Source organism: Chiloscyllium plagiosum, unplaced genomic scaffold (genome assembly GCF_037043375.1).
Source record: "Chiloscyllium plagiosum isolate Xiang-an unplaced genomic scaffold, Cpla_swu_hap1 HiC_scaffold_13, whole genome shotgun sequence".
In the NCBI taxonomy this organism is placed as follows: domain Eukaryota; kingdom Metazoa; phylum Chordata; class Chondrichthyes; order Orectolobiformes; family Hemiscylliidae; genus Chiloscyllium; species Chiloscyllium plagiosum.
Genome location: NW_028270151.1, coordinates 54,086,377 through 54,104,844, shown reverse-complemented (window position 1 = coordinate 54,104,844; position 18,468 = coordinate 54,086,377). Strand labels below are relative to the sequence as shown.

Below are 18,468 nucleotides of genomic sequence, written 5' to 3'. Positions count from 1 at the left end.
AAGAAAAGAGGCCAATTAGTAAATAACCTCAGTCTTTATGTCCAATTTAGAGATGGTGAGTGGCATACATACATGGAAGGGTTAATTAGTGGCCCCAACAGCAGTGCTGACCTGGGAAAGATGAGCATTGCTGAAGAATAGGAAAATCAAGGAATGGTTCAAAATGGAGGCATTCATTAAAAAATCCAGAATAAGTAATAAAAAGCAAGGCCCAAAACTGTAAAAGTCCTCAGGGTGGTGCGGAATGTGGCGGAAAGTGACGTAATTGCTTCTGAGACTAGGGTCCTGTATTCAAGTGAAGGAAATTATGACATTATGAACGATAAACTGGTCATGTTAGATTGGGGATCATTATTTAAAGAGATGATTTAGATAGGCAATGGCAAACATTTAAACAGTGCATGGATGAACTGCAAAAGCTATTCATTCATTCCTGTCTGGCACAGAACAAGAAATGTGTATAGACCATAGCTAACAAGAGAAATTTGGGGTTGCATTAAATCCAAGGAAATAAACAACAGACCGGAGGATTGGGAACCGTTTAGATTCCTGGAAAGGAAGACAAAGAGACTGGTTAAGAGGGGAAAAAGAGATTGAGAGTAAGCTTCCAGGAATATACAAACTGATAGTCAAAGCTACCACAGATATGTAAGGGGCAAAAGATTAGTACAGACAAATATAGTCCCCAAAAAACAGAAACAGGGGAATTCATAATGGGGAACAAAGAGATGGCAGACCAATCAAGCATACTTTAGTTCTTTCTTCACAAAGGAAGACACAAATAACATACCAAAAATATGGGGAACTCAAGAGTCTAAAGGGAAGGGGAAATAAAAAGAAATTCTTATTATTAGAGAAAAATATTGGGGAAACTAGCAGGATCAAAGGCAGATAAATCCCCAGGGCCTGATAACCTTCATCCCAAAGTGCCCCTCGAAACAACAGATGCACTCGTGATCATCTTCCAAAATTCTACAGACTCTGGAACAGTTCATACGTGTTGCAGTATAGCAGTTGTAGACTTGTTGACTTGATATCAGTAGTGGGAAAACTGCTAAACTCCATATAAAAGATGTAATAACATAGCGCTTGGAAGATAGTGACAAGATAGGACAGAGTCAGCATGGATTTACAAAAAGGCTCAACAAATCTGCTGGAATTTTTTTGAGGATATAACCAGGTGCTTGGATAAAGAGGGATGGAATAGTAGACTCAGTTTATTTGGATTTTCAGAAGACTTTCGATTTGGTCCCATGTCAGAGCTGGCGTGCAACATGAAAGCCCATGGAATTGGAGGTCACATTTTGGAATGGATCAAGAACTGGTTGGCACACAGGAAAAAGGTATAGGAATAAATGGCTCTTATCCAATTGGCAGGTAGTGACTAGTGGGTCACTGCAGAGATCTGTGCTTGGATGCCAGCTAGTCACAATATATGTTAATAAATTAAATGAGTAAACTATGTGCCATATCTCCAGCTTTGCAATGGACACAAAGCTGTGCAGCAGAGTATGTTCTAAGGAGGATGCAAGGAATCTTCAGTGCAATTTGGACATGTTAGGTAAGATGCAGTACAATGTGGATAAAAGTAAGGTTGTGTGAGGCAAAGACAGGCAAGAAGATTATAACCTGAATGGGAAGAGATTAGGAAAGAGAGAGTCGCAATGAGACTTTGGAGTCTTCGTGCTGAAACTAAGAATACAGATGCAGTAGGTGGCCTTCATAGCCAGAGGATTCAAGTATAGAAGTAGAGATGGCTTGCTGTAACTGGACACAGTATCAGAAAGACCATACCTGCAATATTGTATCTGAGGAAGGATGTTCTGGATATTGTTAAAAATCAAAACACCAGGCTATTGTCCACCAGGATCATTTGGAAGCACTAGCTTTCGGAGCACTGCTCCTTTGTCAGGCAGTTGTGAGGCAATTACCTGGTGAAGGAGCAACGCTCTGAAAGCTCGTGCTTCCAAATAAACCTGTTGGAATATAACCTGGTGTTTTGTGATTTTTAACTTTGTCCACCCCAGTCCAACACTGGCTCCTCCACATCATGTTCTGGATGTTGAGGGAGTACAGCACAGGTTTACCAGAATAATTTTTGGGATGGCCGCACTGACAAACAGAGAGAGATTGGATTGGTTAAGACTATATTCACGAGGGTTTCGAAGAATGAGGGGAGAATCTGACAGGAACCTATAAAATTCTAAAAGGATTAGACATGGTAAACACAGGAATCATGTTGTTGATAACCAGGGAGTTCAGAACCAGAATCACAGCCTAAGAATAAGGAGTAGGTGGTTTAGGACAGGGATGGGGAGAAATTTCTTCACCCAGTGAGTGGTGAACCTGTGGAATTCACTGCTAAAGGAAACTTGTGAGAGCAAACCATGAATGACTTTCAAGAAAGATGTAAATGTAGTTGTTAGGGATAAGGGGATTATTGGATTTGGGAAGAAAGCAGGAGCAGGGTGCTGAGTTGGATGATCAGCCATAATCATATTGAATGACAGATCATGCTCAAAGGAGTGAATGGCCTGATCCTGCTACTATATTCTATGTTCCTAAGCTTTCTCAAGTATATGTGTATCTACTACTGTATATCTTTGAGCCTTGATTTTAATTTATTCTTTCAAGGATGCCGACATTGATGGCTCAGTGAGTATTTATTTCCAATTCCTAAATTGCCCTTGACAAGATCAGGTGAGCAAAGGGGCTGCTTTGACCTGGATAATGTCAGGCCTCTTGAGTCTTGTTGGGGCTGCACTCACCCAGTAAAATGGAAAATGTTCCACTCCTGACTGGTGCCTTGCAGATAGTTTAACCACATTTTGGAGATGGTCATCAACTGACACTTATGTGACACCAATATTACTTGTACAATACATATTCTATGTGTACATTGTAGTATCGAACCTGTAACTAGAATAAGGCTCTTACTTCGAATTAAAGCAAGTTGCTTCAGTCAAATTGGGCAGCTTTTATTTCAGATACAGGCGGTCTGATTTCTGACCACCAGTTGATGACCACCAGTTCAAAATCACATATCAATGCAAATGTATTTAATGCCCTACAGCGCAGCAAGGTAAGAGCGAGGGGGCATTTAGTTAGACACGAGGAAGACAAATGGTGCTTCTGACTACTTCCAGTTTGAACTGATGAAGTCCATGGCAGGAAGGCCTGGGGATGCTTATACCTACTTAGGGTTTCATCTCACCATCACATATAGTCACCCAGTTGGATTGGGGTTGGAATGGGTGCACGATATGCCCTTTTAGAATTTTATTTGGCAAACTTCAAAAAGAAATTTAACAATGTGTCACCTTTGTAGATGAGCACAGGCCCTACTGTTAGTAAACTGATAATCTGTGCTTAGTCAATGCCCTGAAGTGGGCATTACACAAAGCAATTTCTAACCCTTCACTCTGAACCATTCCAACTCACATTGGCAAGGGCCAATTTTAAATCGTATATCCACACTTCAAAAACAATCACACAATTAAGTTCAGATCAAAACACAACATCTTTCGAGATATTGTTGACCACTGGCTACATAAGAAAATTTTTGACATTTTTAACTTAAATTTAGAAACCTGTAATGTTACTTAAACTGGCCACTTCATCAGGCTTTGCAAGCAAAATGCTAACTTCCATTGACAAGAAATGTTCAGGAGGGAAAAAAAACTAAGTAGCAACATTACCAAAATAGGTTCAAAAAAAGCAGTAGGTGACTGGAAATTGCAAAGCGACCCAATGTTTTTGTCTTCCTGTTACTTCATCTGTAAAGGCATGAATGACAGATGCTCTTTTTCAGGAGTAATGCCTTCACATTGAATGAAGTATGTCCATGAAAGTTCATCTTCATAGTGAATAACTATTAGGCTCATGGAGTGCCTGTGTCTAAAAGTGAAGAAGGTCATTTTCATACCTGGCAACCATTACACTTATGAAGCAGCTAAAGAATGCTGATGTAATTTTTATTTGGAAACAGCGCTATAGGAAATGCTTCAAGTGAAAAATAACTGCTGCACATGAAGCTGGCACTGACATTTTCATCTGACGTTCTGATGGAATCCACATGATCCATTCATATGAAATGTGCTGAAAGCTGAATCTATTGCTGACTGCTTTCAGCAGGATAATTCATCACAGAAGCAGAGGGAGCAGCTGAATCCAACTGTCAATAACCCACAGAAACTTTTGACAGCCAACACTGAAGCAGAAAACCTACATGATCGCATGAGCTCCTCGATGCCATAGACATATGTCTTGAAACTACTTTGAGAAATGGGACTGAATATTGTGAGAAGTCCAGCAAGGCCAATCTCAATATCAATGCAATCACTGCATTTTTTAACAAACTAACTAGCATCGAGATACACGTTAGGCAGTGATGATTCACCTATTAAGGCGAATTACAGGCACTGGTGACATTAATAACTGCACACCTCACCTTATTAACATGCAGCTCCCTATTGCATCAGCTGCCATGAGCAAACACAATGCTAAGAACTACCAACATGGAAATCTGAGTGGGTACTTATTGAATTCAGCTCGCTGTTTGCTCCAAAGGATCTCTACACTGGGGTTTGTGACAGTGAATGAGGGAAGTTGTTGCAAGGAATATTGAAAGAGATAGAGGGTGAAACTTGGTGGAAGGTGTGTCCAACAGTAGATATGGAGTGTGTGTGAGGCACTACAGGAAAGATGATGGAACCTATGCTGACAAAATGGAGAATGTCACTGACCTTCTTCCTACATTGCTGTGCACTCCGCCAGATAGCTGCAATTCCACTGACCATGAATCAGGATGGCATGATCTGGTGTTGTAGCCTCCACTGCCAGTCCTGGGGATGACACACACCACACCCCTGCACCACCCCATGTAGCAGAACCTACAAGTCCCTTGCTTAAAGCAGGGCACCAATTATCCCTTCTCTCTCATGCCCTGGGCGAATATCACAACCTGCACAAGGAAGCTCTGGATTAATACTGCTATCCAGGCCCACAAGCAGCTCTTACAGACAGGGATGCCGGTCCATTCTGGATATCCTAGCTATGGCGAGTGGTAGAATGGGGCTAAATTCGAGTGAGCAAGGCACCATAGAAGCACGGTTGGATATTAATGAGTCGAGTTTAGTAAGATATGACACGAGATCTCAAGAGGTACCATGGTGAGAAGCCTTTCATGAACCTCAACAAAAGTGACACTTTGCCAAAAGAATATAAGATTCAGAACATAAAAACTGTTGCTGGTGCATGGGAAAATATTGCTGCCAATGAGAATGAGAAGAGACAACAACTATATACAGTGGAAGAACCAGCCCTAGCATAGTCGTGGCACCTAAATTTGTGTGATTGCTGATGGAGTTGCTCTACCTTGCATGTCATCAAGAATGTTGTGAATTAATGTACTGTCAGCAGGAAGCAAGCCATAATGCTACAAGTATTTCAACAAATTACTTACCACATGTTACACAGATAGATAGTGCTCAAGTTGTCAATGCATGCAATATAATTGTTTTGCTGCTTTATTACAATATTTAATTATTTTAGGATGCTGTTTCATTACAATTACTTAATTCCTGTTGCAGGACAATTCAACTTCTTCTTAAAGAATAAATTGAAGTAAGAGTGGTACCAAAGCCACTGTGGGCATGGAATATCACTGTTACCACACAGATACAACTGTAAGGAAATGTTCAAAAGACATTAAGCAGCTTTCCTAGCCAAACAAAGAGTTTGTTCTAGTACAAGTAGGAATAGCAAGAACTGATTAGTTCGAAGATTTATGTCATATTATTCATTAAAAAAAATTGATATTATGTTGCAAATGGAATTCATTCTGACAATCATTAGAGAGGTTGCAATTGCAATGAACTTCAAACTTTTCTGCAAATAAACTGATGCACCAAAATACAGTTTCAGCACCACTATTGCAATCCCAAAATATAGCACTTTAAATGACTCTCAAAAGCAGGTTCTTGATTACAATGAGGATGCAGAATTTAATGATAACACTCAGAGGTCAAAACAGCATGTTAGGTTGAACAGTTAAAAATCTTTTTTTTCTTGTCTTGAAATATCAAACAAATCGGTTACATCAGAATTTTGAGCATTTTCACCAGAACTGGTTTTGAATGCCTAACAAATTGAACATTTTGTTAGGCACCAATGCTTATGGAATGCTGCCTGCATTGGCTGAAACTGTTGAGCTGTGTCTGATAGTAGGACATATCCACAACTGCAGTTCAAGCAGACAGGAACAAGTGAAACCTGAAAATACATTAAGCACCTACACCACACATAGATGCTACACATAATCAAGCAGACAATCTATCCATTTTTTAATTCCAGAAGAAAAATCAAGGATTGGATTCTAGAATACAAAATTGCATAGGCAGCAAACAGCAAAAAAAAACATGATTGGCAAATACCAGTTTGGTAATAACTGTCCAAAAAGAAAACTGTGATAATTACAGAATCGAGTGGAAAACTGAGTGCTGTGAGTTTTTTGCTTCAATTTCCCCACCCAGTGCAACTTCTTCCCCTGGCTCTTAGGACCTGGCATGCAGTTGGGTGAGTTGCATCACAGGGGTTTTAGTAGCCTCATTACCAGAACATTACATGCCAAAGCTGCTCAGTCTGCAAGTATTCCCCCTGATTATTGGTCCATCTCTGGACTTTACTGCAATGATTCCTTTGAGGATGCTTCATTGTCCCTATAGGAACAATATGAAGCAAAAGAAGTTAGAACCATTTTGATAACCTCAAATCTTCTTAATCCTTTCCATGCTGTTCTAACTTTGTAGATCTGCTGCATTCTTATTCTCAAGTTTACTTCTCCTCCTCTGCTATCACCATGGATCTGAACCATTAGACATCTAGTCAGTGCCACTATGAACAATCCTGTGATCAGAAGATTCCCATACTCATCTCTGTCCTCCCTTGCCTACACTATAATTAAATCAGTATCACACTGATCAGGAATTAATTTCTGTAAAATATTAATTTTGCATTGTATTTTAAGAATTGCGGAATCCTAAAATCCCATGCCTGATTCTTGGCCTCTTGCAGTCATGACAGAGCTTAGATTTTTATAATTGGATAAGAATTTGTCTTAACTGATGATGCAAAACAATACTATAGCATAGACTATCCCTTATAGACTACAATGAAACTGAATATCTGGCTGTATGTATAATGGACAGCTGGAATGACTGCCTGCTTTTCGCCACTACATAATTAAATTTCGACCTTAATCTCCTTAAAGTAAGAAAAACGTAAACATTTCTCTGCCACCAACGATATGATTAAAGGAGGAGGAATGTACAAAATGCCATGGTCAGAGTAGGAAAGTTACATGTTTGCAAGACTGCACCATAAAGATAGAACTTGTTTATGGCAATGGCCCAGAGCACTTATATATGAAGGGTAAGTAAATGAGTGAAAAAGAATGAACACATTTATAACATTACGGTGTGACTGAATATTTCTTTACCTTCTTTTGCTTTTTTATGTTCACTTCTTTCTTTTTGTAGTGATTTTTCTAATCTTGATCTATGTTCATAAACAACTGCAACAAAAAGAAGTTGAAAGTCATTTCATTTCTTACTTGAATTTCAGACATTATTGTTGATCAAAAGTTCTCTCTCTGGAACAAATCATTCAATATGCAAAAAGGTGAAAATAAGCATAAATTGTGAATTATCAATGTTCAAATATTTTGAAAGATCATATTCCTTTGCACATGCAAAATATTAGAAACATGACAACTTTAAACTGCCCATTTATGCACTTTAAAGGGAACTTAATTCAAGTTAACTGTTTGTTTATTTCACTATTGATAGCAATTACATTTAGTGGAACTGTACAGCAATTATAGGAAATCTAATCCCTGTATTTACTGTTGAAGTGACTAATGGATTTATTAACAAAGGCTACTTTATACAAGTCAAAAGCAACACACATTTCAGTCATGCTCAGTTATTTTATGATTTGGAGATGCCAGTGTTGGACTAGGGGGGGCGAGAAGTTAAAAATCACACAACACCAGGTTATAGTCCAACAGCATTATTTGGAGGCACTAGCTTTTGGAGTGCTGCTCCTTCACCACTTGGTTGTGGAGTATAAGATCATAAGACACAGAACTTACAGCAAAAGTTTACAGTGTGATGGAACTGAAATTATATATTGAAAAAGACCTGGATTGTTTGTTAAGTTTCTCATCTTTTAGAATGAACCTGCTGGTTTCAGTTCTTTCATTTGTAAATCGCAGAACTTTTTTTAAAGTTACATTCTCAAGTGAACTTTAACAATAGGTGTCATGTCGGCCCAAATAATGCATTGAAGGTGTGTGAGCTTCTAAAAAATGGATTTACATAGTCTTACATTGATTCATGCAGTTTTTGAGCAAAATAAAGTGTGCATATGTGTGTAAATGTGAGTGTAAAGGGGTATAAGTCTGTGAGAGGGTGCGTGGGTACATGTGAGTGTGGGACCTGGAAGTACTCAAGGATGCCTTCATAAGAATGGGGTACGATGCTCAACTCATCGACCACCAGTTCCAACGTGCCACAGCGAGAAACCATAATGAACTCCTCAGGAGACAGACATGAGCTGCAACAGTCAGGGTACCATTCGTTGTCCAGTACTTCTCAGGGGTCGAAAAACAATATCATGTTCTTCACAGCCTGCAACACATTATCAATGAGGATGAGCACCTCGCCAAGAACTTTCCCACACCTCTACTTCTTGCCTTTAAACAACTGCCAAACCTCAAACAGATCGATTTGTAGCAAACTACCCGGCTTTCAGGACAACACCATACAACCTTGTCACGGTAGACGCTGCAAGACGTATCAGAGTGTCGACACGGATACCACCATTATGCGTGGGGCCACCTCCCATCATTTACAAGGCAGATACTCATGCGACTCAGCCAACATTTTCTAACTCATACACTGCAGGCAAGGATGTCCTGAGGCAAGGTACATTGGCGAGACGATGCAGAGGCTATGGCAATGGATGAATGGACACCACACAACAATCAACAGACAGGAGTGTTCTCTCCCAGTTGGAGAACACTTCAGCGGTCCAGGACATTTAACCTCAGACCTTTGGGTGACCGTCCTGCAAGGCGGACTTCAGGACAGGCAACAATGCAACGCGGCCGAGCAAAGGCTGATAGCCAAGTTTGGTACCCATGAGGATGGCCTCAACCGGGACCTTGGTGACCCCACTGCACTATACAGGTATGTATCCCTTTATCCAAGCATCCAAAAACCGAAAAGCGTCGAAAACTGGAGCGTGCAGCATCAGTCGTGTCTGTGTAACATAACGGGGTTTTTTTTGGCGGGCAAAGGCCGCACCCACTCGACCCACATGGCGGCGTGGCCCAGCACTCAGAGGCGTCTGTTGTGTATTGTATTGACTGTGCGAAATTGTTTAATTTTAGAGTGAAAATGTCGAAAGGAGGTGCAGGTACATCTATGGCTAACAATAATATAAAGAAAAGGAAGCATCTGTCATTATCAGTAATGCAGAAAGTGGAGTTATTGCAGAAACTTGGCTGTGGTGTGGCTGTGCGGCGCCTTACTGAAGAATATGGTGTCAGAACTACCACTGTCTATTATTTGAAGAAACAGAAAGACAAGTTACTGAAGTTTTATGGTGACAGTGATGACCATCAACTAATGAAAAATAGGAAAACACTGCATAGGGCAAAAAAATGAAGATCTTAACCGTGTGTTGACGGAGTGGGTTAGACAATGAAGAAGTGAACGTATGCCACTGACTGGTTTGATGGTCGTGAAACAAGCTAGAAAATATCATAAAGAACTGAGCATTGAAAGTGAGTGTCAATATTCAGAAGGTTGGCTGCAGAAATTCAAGACGCGTAATGGTGTGAAATACCTGAAAATCTGTGGCGAAAAGGCTTCCGCTGACCATGAAGCAGCTGAAAATTATGTTGGTGAATTTGCCAAGCTGATGTCTGATGAAAGCCTTAGTCCTGAACAAATTTACAATGCTGATGAAACAGCTCTCTACTGGCGCTATGTTCCGAGAAAAACATTAGCAACGGCTAATGAGAGAGCACCAGCAGGAAACTAAGGACAGATTAACTATTCTTGGGTTTGTCAATGCTGCAGGCACACACAAGGTGAAATTGGCAGTGATTGGGAAAAGCAAACATCCAAACAGTCTTAAAGATGTATGCAATTTGCCTCTGCATTATAATGCAAACAAGAAAGCATGGGTAACCAGAGAAATTTTTTCTGACTGGTTCAATAACACTTTGTACCAGTGGCACGAGCTCATTGTAGACAAGCTGACCAGAGAAAAAGTGTAAAATTTTATTGTTCCTGGAAAACTGCTCTGCACATCCCCCTGCCGAACAGCTTGTGAAAGCAATGTTTTTGGCATTTACTTGTCCCCGAATGTGATATCGGTATTACAGCCTTATGACCAAGAAATATTTGCTCCATGAAAAGCAAGTATATTTTTTAAACAGTATGCTTGCTGCAGCCAACAGAGAGGCAGGAATTCAAGACTTCCTGAAAGGGTTTAGTCTTAAGGATGCCACTTACGCAGTTGCGAATGCTTGGAATGATGTTGATAAAGCAACATTAACAAATGCTTGGCACAGACTCTGGCCTACAATGATGTTTCTTGTAAATGAACCTGCAGATGAAGAATTTGAAGGACTTCATGTCACTGAAGAGAAAAAGATGATAGCAAGCCTCGTTACTTACGCACAAAATTTATCGTACAAAACTGTAAATAAATTATGTGAAGCTGACATCGAAGAAATGCTGAACATTGACAATGATGTGCCTGTCATGCATTCCTTGAGCGATGGGAACATTGCTAAAAATGGTGAGGATAGTAGTGATGATGATGAGGATGGTGATGATGAGTTAGTGAACACAGTTGAAAAAGTCCCCACTGACAATATGGTGAAAATGTGCGATCAGGTAACTGCTGGCCTTGAACAACGTTCATTTATCAGCGAGCAAGAGATTATGGCAATTTACTCAATTAAAGAGAGCTTGCTTAGACAGAAACCTATGTTAATGAGACAGATGACACTTGAAGAAGCCTTTAAAACCACTGCATACCATAGTGCTGAAGCTGTGTATGTTTGAGTTTTACTGAATATTTTTTATGGAAATAAAATGTTGTTGAATATTTATAGTCATTGTATTTCATGGATTTGTATATATTACTGTATAAATAAGCTTTGTACGTTTGTTTTCCAGAATGTTTTTCTTGTGGTGTTTTTTATGGAAATAAAATGTTGTTGAATATTTATGGTCGATGTATTTCATTTATCAGTACACTACTCTATAAATAAAGTGTGGTAGTACTTCTAATCTTCATTTATCCTGCTTAGTGTCAGTATTCATACATTTTTGCTGCAGTACAGTGTTTACATTTGATTATGGGTTGCTGCCCTGCACCCTACAGGGACACTACATTAGTTCCGAAAATCGCAAAATTCCGATTTCCGCAAAGCAGCTGGTCCCAAGCATTTTGGATAGAGAGATACGTACCTGTACACACATACAGACGCACACTCACAGACATACACACACACACACACACACACACACACAGACACACACACTTCTACACTCACACGCCTACACACACACACACATACAGACACACATCTACACTCACATGCCTACACACACACTCCCACATATACTCACACAGACTCTCTCTCATACATACACATTCACTCCCACACTTACACGCACACACACACCCTCTCAGACTCATACTCCTTCACACTCATACTTACACACATACACACTCTCACAGACACTCATAACATCCCCCCACACACACCCACATGCACACACACATATAAGTTTGTGGAGTGAATTTGTACTTCAGAATTAGACTTTATTTTGCTCATAAACTACATGAATTCATATAAGATTCGGTAAATCCACTTTTTAGATTAGAATCAGTCTGAACATTGTGGCACAGACAGTGTCACACAGGGCACCTCACTCCTTCAATGCATTATCTCAGCAGGCATCTATCGTTAAAGTTCGCTTGAGAATGTAACTTTATAATAGTTCTGGGATTTACATATGAAAGAACTAAAACCAACATGTTCATTCTAAAAGATGAGAGACTGAACAAACAATCCAGGTCTTCTTCAATATATAATTTCAGTTCCATCACACTGGAAACTTTGCTATAAATTCTGTGTCTTTTGATCTTATACTCCACAACCACCTAATGAAGGAGCAGCGCTCCGAAAGCTAATGCCTCTAACTAAACCTGTTGGACTATAACCTGGTGTTGTGTGATTTTTAACTCAGTTATTTTAGTAAGTATCTGTTTTTCCTTCCCAGAATGCATTTTTGCAGGTGCAACAATTTCTGAATAAAACTACTGAACTGCCATAGAGCTTAATACAAATAATTAAAGCAACCACATTAAGGGATTATTGAAAAGCAACTGCCACTCATAAAATCAAACAATTAAACAATACATAAAAGTGTTTAATTAAATCGAAGGGCAGAATTTTCTACTCCCTTGAGCAGCACAGGAGTTGGTGAGAAAATTGAGAAATTATAGTAACAACAAAAATCGGAATCCCAATAGGATAGTGAAGAAGGTGATTTGTAAGCTATCCTTTATTGGTCAGAGTATTGAGTACAAGAGTTGGGAGGTCATGTTGCAGCTGTACGGCCATTGGTTAGGCCACTTTTGGAATATTGTCTGCAATTCTGGTCTCCTTCCTATCGGAAAGATGTTGTGAAACTTGAAAGGGTTCAGTAAGATTTACAAGGATGTTGCCAGGGTTGGAGGATTTGACCTATAGGGAGAGATTGAATAGGCTGAGGGGTGACCTTATAGAGGTTCATAAAATCAAGAGGGGCATGGATAGGATAAATAGACAAAGTCTCTTTCCTGGGGTGGGAGAGTCCAGAACTATCAGTGGTTAGCACTGCTGCCTCACAGCGCCAGAGACCGGGTTCAATCCCCACCTCAGGCGACTGACTGTGTGGAGTTTGCACATTCTCCCCGTGTCTGCGTGGGTTTCCTCCGGGTGCTCCGGTTTCCTCCCACATTCTAAAGTTGTGCAGGTCAGGTGAACTGGCCATGCTAAATTGTCCGTGGTGTTAGGTAAGGGGTAAATGTAGGGGTATGGGTGGTTTGCGCTTCGGCGGGTCGGTGTGGACTTGTTGGGCCGAAGGGCCTGTTTCCACACTGTAAAGTAATCTAATCTAATCTAGAGGGCATAGGTTTAGGGTGAGAGGAGAAAAATATTAAAGCAACCTAAGGGGCAACATTTTCACTCAGAGGGTGGCATGTGTATGGAATGAGCTGCCAGAGGAAATGGTGGAGGCTGGTACAATTACAACATTTAAAAGGGCACCTCCAAAGCATCTCATCCATGTCTCGCACCACCGCCCTCAAACCCCACCCCTCCAACCACAACAAGGACAGAACCCCCTGGTCCTCACTTTCCACTCTACCAACTTCCACATAAACTGCATCATCCGTTGACATTTCCGCCACCTACAAACAGACCTCACCACCAGGGATATATTTCTCTCCCCTCCCCCATCCACTTTCCATTCCATCCGTGACTACGTGGTCAGGTCGATGCCCCCCAATAACCCACCCTCCCCTCCTGGCACCTTCCCCTGCTACTGCATGATGTGCAAAACCTGCGGCCAAACCTCACGCCTCACCTCCATCCAAGGACCCAAAGGAGCCTTCCACATCCATCAAAGTTTCACCTGCACATCCATCAATGTCATTTATTGTATCCGTTGCTCCCGATGCGGTCTCCTCTACATTTTTCCCTTCGATTTTGAGTGTAGTTTCAGAAACTCACTAATAAGCAGCAAGTTCCTTACTTCCATACATTTGAATCTCATTATTATGTTGATTTCCTATCAACAACTTCCAATTCTCCTCCCCTTCCCTGAGAAATTGACAGAATAAATTCCAAATATGAAAGTCAGAGAAGCTACCAGGTAGCAGCCAACATTCATCCAACCTTCAATCAATCCTACCTTGATTGAAAGTCCCTGCATGCTCCATGGCCACCATCCTCCTCCTCCTTTCATCCATGCAACTCATCATTGGCAAACCCTGACATCAATTCTGCCTCACCACATCATCAATTCTGTTCTTGGCCCAACTCCATACCATTTCAGTATTCAACCCTTGACTTGGAGTGGAGGGTCACAACCAACTTACATACTTCTGTCAGGTCACGTTGCATCCTCTGGATATATTTTATTGGTCTTAGCTTTATTTCTTAACGCTCACTCGCTTAGATCATACGTGGAGACTGCCAGTCTCTGTGACTTTCACCAGTTTCTAGTACAGAAGGCAGTGTGTCACAGTTCAGTGCACTGAACAGTCAAAGGGTGTGTGTGTGTGTGTGTGTGGGGTGGGGGGGGCATTTAGATTGGACATGTCAATGTATGGTAACCTTCAATGTCAATGTCATATCTACAGCAACGGCTTACATGGTGAACACACTGCAAGCACCTCAACCAATTGGCCATGTCTAAAAGTCATAACGCTCTCAAGCATGAATGCTTGGGTTATACAATTGCATTTTGATAAGGCACTGATATCAGTGTTCCTTACTGAGGCATCACATTGACCTTTCAAAGTCTCCATACCAAACTAGGGCTATAATTTCATTGTGACTGATGCAAGAGCTCAGGAGTACCATTCGTGAAATTAGTCATTCTACTAATACTATCAAGGACAGGTATATCTGTAATAGACAGACTAGAAAGGACACGAATAGGAAGTTGTTTGTTGTCGCACCAGCCACACGTCCAGTCTGGAAGAAATATCATAGAGTCATAGAGATGTACAATGCGGAAACAGACCCTTCGGTCCACCCCGTTCATGCCAACCAAATATCCCAACCCAACCTAGTCACACCTGCCAGCACCCAGCCCATATCCCTCCAAATCCTTCCTATTCGTATACCCATCCAAATGCCTCTTAAATGTTGCAATTATACCAGCCTCCAACACTTCCTCTGGCAGCTCATTCCATACAAGTACCACCCTTTGAGTGAAAAGGTTGCCCTTAAGGTCTTTTTTATACCTTTCCCCTCTCACACTAAACCTATGTCCTCTAGTTCTGGACTCCCCCACTCCAGGGAAGAGACTTTGTCTATTTATTTTCTCCATGCCCCTCATGATTTTGTAAACCTCTATAAGGTCACCTCTCTATCTCCGATGCACCAGGGAAAACAGCCCCAGCCTGTTCAGCCTCTCCCTGTAGCTCAAATCCTCCAACCGTGGCAACATCCTTGTAAATCTTTTCTGAACCCTTTCAAGTTTCACAACATATTTCCGATAGGAAGGAGACAGTGTTCTAATCAATGCCCTGTACAGCCGCAACATGACCTCCCAACTCCTGTACTCAATACTCTGACCAATAAAAGAAAGCATACCAAACGCCTTCTTCACTATCCTATCTACCTGCAACTCCACTTTCAAGGAGCTATGAAACTGCACTCCAAGGTCTCTTTGTTCAGCAACACTCCCTAGGACCTTACCATTAAGTATATAAGTTCTGCTAAGATCTGTTATCCCAAAATGCAGCACCTCGCATTTATCTGAATTGAACTCCATCTGCCACTTCTCAGCCCATTGGCCCAACTGGTCCAGATCCTGTTGTAATCTGAGGTAACCCTCTTCACTGTCCACTCCACCTCCAATTTTGGTGTCATCTGTAAACTTACTGTACCTCTTATGCTCGCATCCAAATCATTTATATAAATGTCAAAAAGTAGAGGACCCAGCACCGATCCTTGTGGCACTCAACTGGTCACAGGCCCCAGTCTGAAAAACAACCTTCCACCACCACCCTCTGTCTTTTACCTTTCAGCCAGTTCTGTATCCAAATGGCTAGTTCTCCCTGTATTCCATGAGATCTAACCTTGCTCACCAGTCTCCCATGGGGAACCTTGTCGAATGCCTTACAGAAATCCATATAGATCACATCTACCACTCTGCCTGCATCAATGATCTTTGTTACTTCTTCAAAAAACGCAATCAAGTTTGTGAGACATGATTTCCCACGCACAAAGCCATGTTGACTATCCCTAATCAGTCCTTGCCTTTCCAAATACATGTACATCCTGTCCCTCAGGATTCCTTCCCAAAACTGGCCCATCACCAACGTCAAGATCACTGGTCTATAGTTCCCTGGCTTGTCCTTACCACCCTTCTGAAACAGTGGCACATGTTAGTCAACCTCCAGTCTTCCGGCATCTTACCTGTGACTATCAATGATACAAATACCTCAGCAAGAGTCCCAGCAATCACTTCTCTAGCTTCCCACAGAGTTCTAGGGTACACCTGATCAGGATTTATCCACCTTTATGCGTTTCAAAACATCCAGCTCTGTAATATGGACATTTTGCAAGGTGTCACCATCTATTTCCCTACAGTCTATATCTTCCATATCCTTTTTCAGAGTAAATACTGATGCAAAATACTCATTTAGTATCTCCCCCATTTTCTGCGGCTCCACACAAAGGCCGCTTTACTGATCTTTGAGGGGCCCTATTCTCTCCCAGTTACCCTTTTATCCTTAATGTATTTGTAAAAACCCTTTGGATTCTCCTTAATTCTATTTGCCACCTTCAGGAGAAGGCCAGCTCTGTCAGTAGTGGTACTACCAAGCCACTCGTGCTGATTGATATTGAATCCCATCTACTGAGCATTCCGTTTACTTGCCACCTTGCTTCGTCCCATTCGCGTTCACCCTGGAGGACCCCTGCTTCATCAGGTGTGGAGGGCAGTCAGCAGGAGGGCTCCCTGCTTATGATTTGTCCTGACGTCACAAAGATACTCTCCGAAAGATAATCTATCCTGAATATATATCACTGTGCTGACACCATTAGTGGGACAGCCCCGACACTGAAGATATCAAGTAGCTGAAAGCAGGGCTTTCGGTGCTAATTAGAGACTCATAAAACTGTACAACTTTTAAAAATAGAAAGATATAAAAAATGTAGGGTACCATATCCAAAGTATTAATAATTCTGTGAGATTTAAATGATACAGATTTAAATAGATTCACTTGAGCAGAGACTTTACATTAATAATCCTTAAATGCACTGGAGATTTAAAATAAGTGTTTTCCTGACACATAGCTAGCTCCTACATGACAGGAGTCATTGAAGAGATCCATGCTGATACATGTAAAGGGTAGCTGAACAATCATGTGAAGGGAAAAGGAATAAAGGGCCAACATGGTAGATTTAGATGAGGAAAGGTAAAAAGCAGAACATAAACACAAGCATGGACTAGTTGGACTGAAAGATCTGTTCTTGTGGTGTATATCCTATCTGTTAACATAATCCTTTGTATGATAATGTGGTGGAGGCAGGGAAAGACCTTCATATAAACCAGTTCAGAATAAATTGCTTAACTCAGTCAAAACACAGCTGCACAAATACCCAAGTAAGAATGAAAATAGAGGTTTTTGAGAGTTATCAGCTGGCATGATCAAATCTTGTGATGTGGGACTTGATGTGAAGAGGAGGCTGATGAAGGAAATCTGAGAATGAATTAATGCACTGGCATTTTGATCAACTAATTTTAAGATCTGGGAAGTATTTACACACAGAATCTTGCTCAGAAATGTATGAGACAGAGTTAAGATCAGGCAAATTGTGTCTGTTAAAGGGAAGAAGCAGACAACCGTCTAAATGAACTTTTGTTATTTTGCACCTTTTATATATTTTGCTTCCAAAATCGAGGTCATAAGGCTATTGAATTTTTGCCTCATTGGCAGACACAGGATTCTGACTGTTAACTCAGAAATGGTCAGTTGCTGGGATATTAAAGAAATTTAATCCTCAGTTGAAACTGTGTTGTATTCGCTACAAGTGCTTGATGCATGTCTCAGTACATGCTTCCCTCTAATTTAAAAATATCTTGTCAATTGATTGCCGGCCTGAACAATTTCAAACAAAATAAGAAAAAACAAATAGATTATCCTCCCTGAGAAAGGAACTTGCTGGATTCTCCACTACTTTGGTTCCCAATGAAAACTGCCACAATAGGAAAATCCTGAAAGTACCAAATAAGGTTGCTCACCATACCAGAGCTGCACTTTCACAGGATCACCTTTTAAACAAAGGCAAGGGATGAGAATATAACATTTAGGAATGAGATTGTACATCATGCTGTAACCTATGATTTTCAATCTCAATGGTGTACATTATACCACTGAGCAAATAGAATACAGTAGAATAGAATAGCGCTTATTGCCATATATGCTTAATGAGTAACATGAAAAGGTTATACGTTGCCAATTACACCAACTTAGATACAAAAGTAGCTCGGTACAGATTCTTTTGATGCAGGATTTAGACAATACAGAGAATAAAACGTCCAGGATTACAGAAATAAAAGTTCAGTATAACAGACCATGCTGGCATCTAGC

General features: G+C 40.8%; 1 protein-coding gene across 1 annotated transcript in view; it reads right to left on the bottom strand.

The window, feature by feature from the left end:
* golim4a (golgi integral membrane protein 4a) overlaps positions 1-18,468 on the bottom strand; it is a 111,827-nt gene that overhangs the window by 68,915 nt on the left and 24,444 nt on the right. The window contains exon 2 of the mRNA XM_043702168.2: positions 7,499-7,573. Coding sequence (XP_043558103.1) covers positions 7,499-7,573 — 75 coding nt within the window. The remainder of the gene's footprint in view (positions 1-7,498; positions 7,574-18,468) is intronic.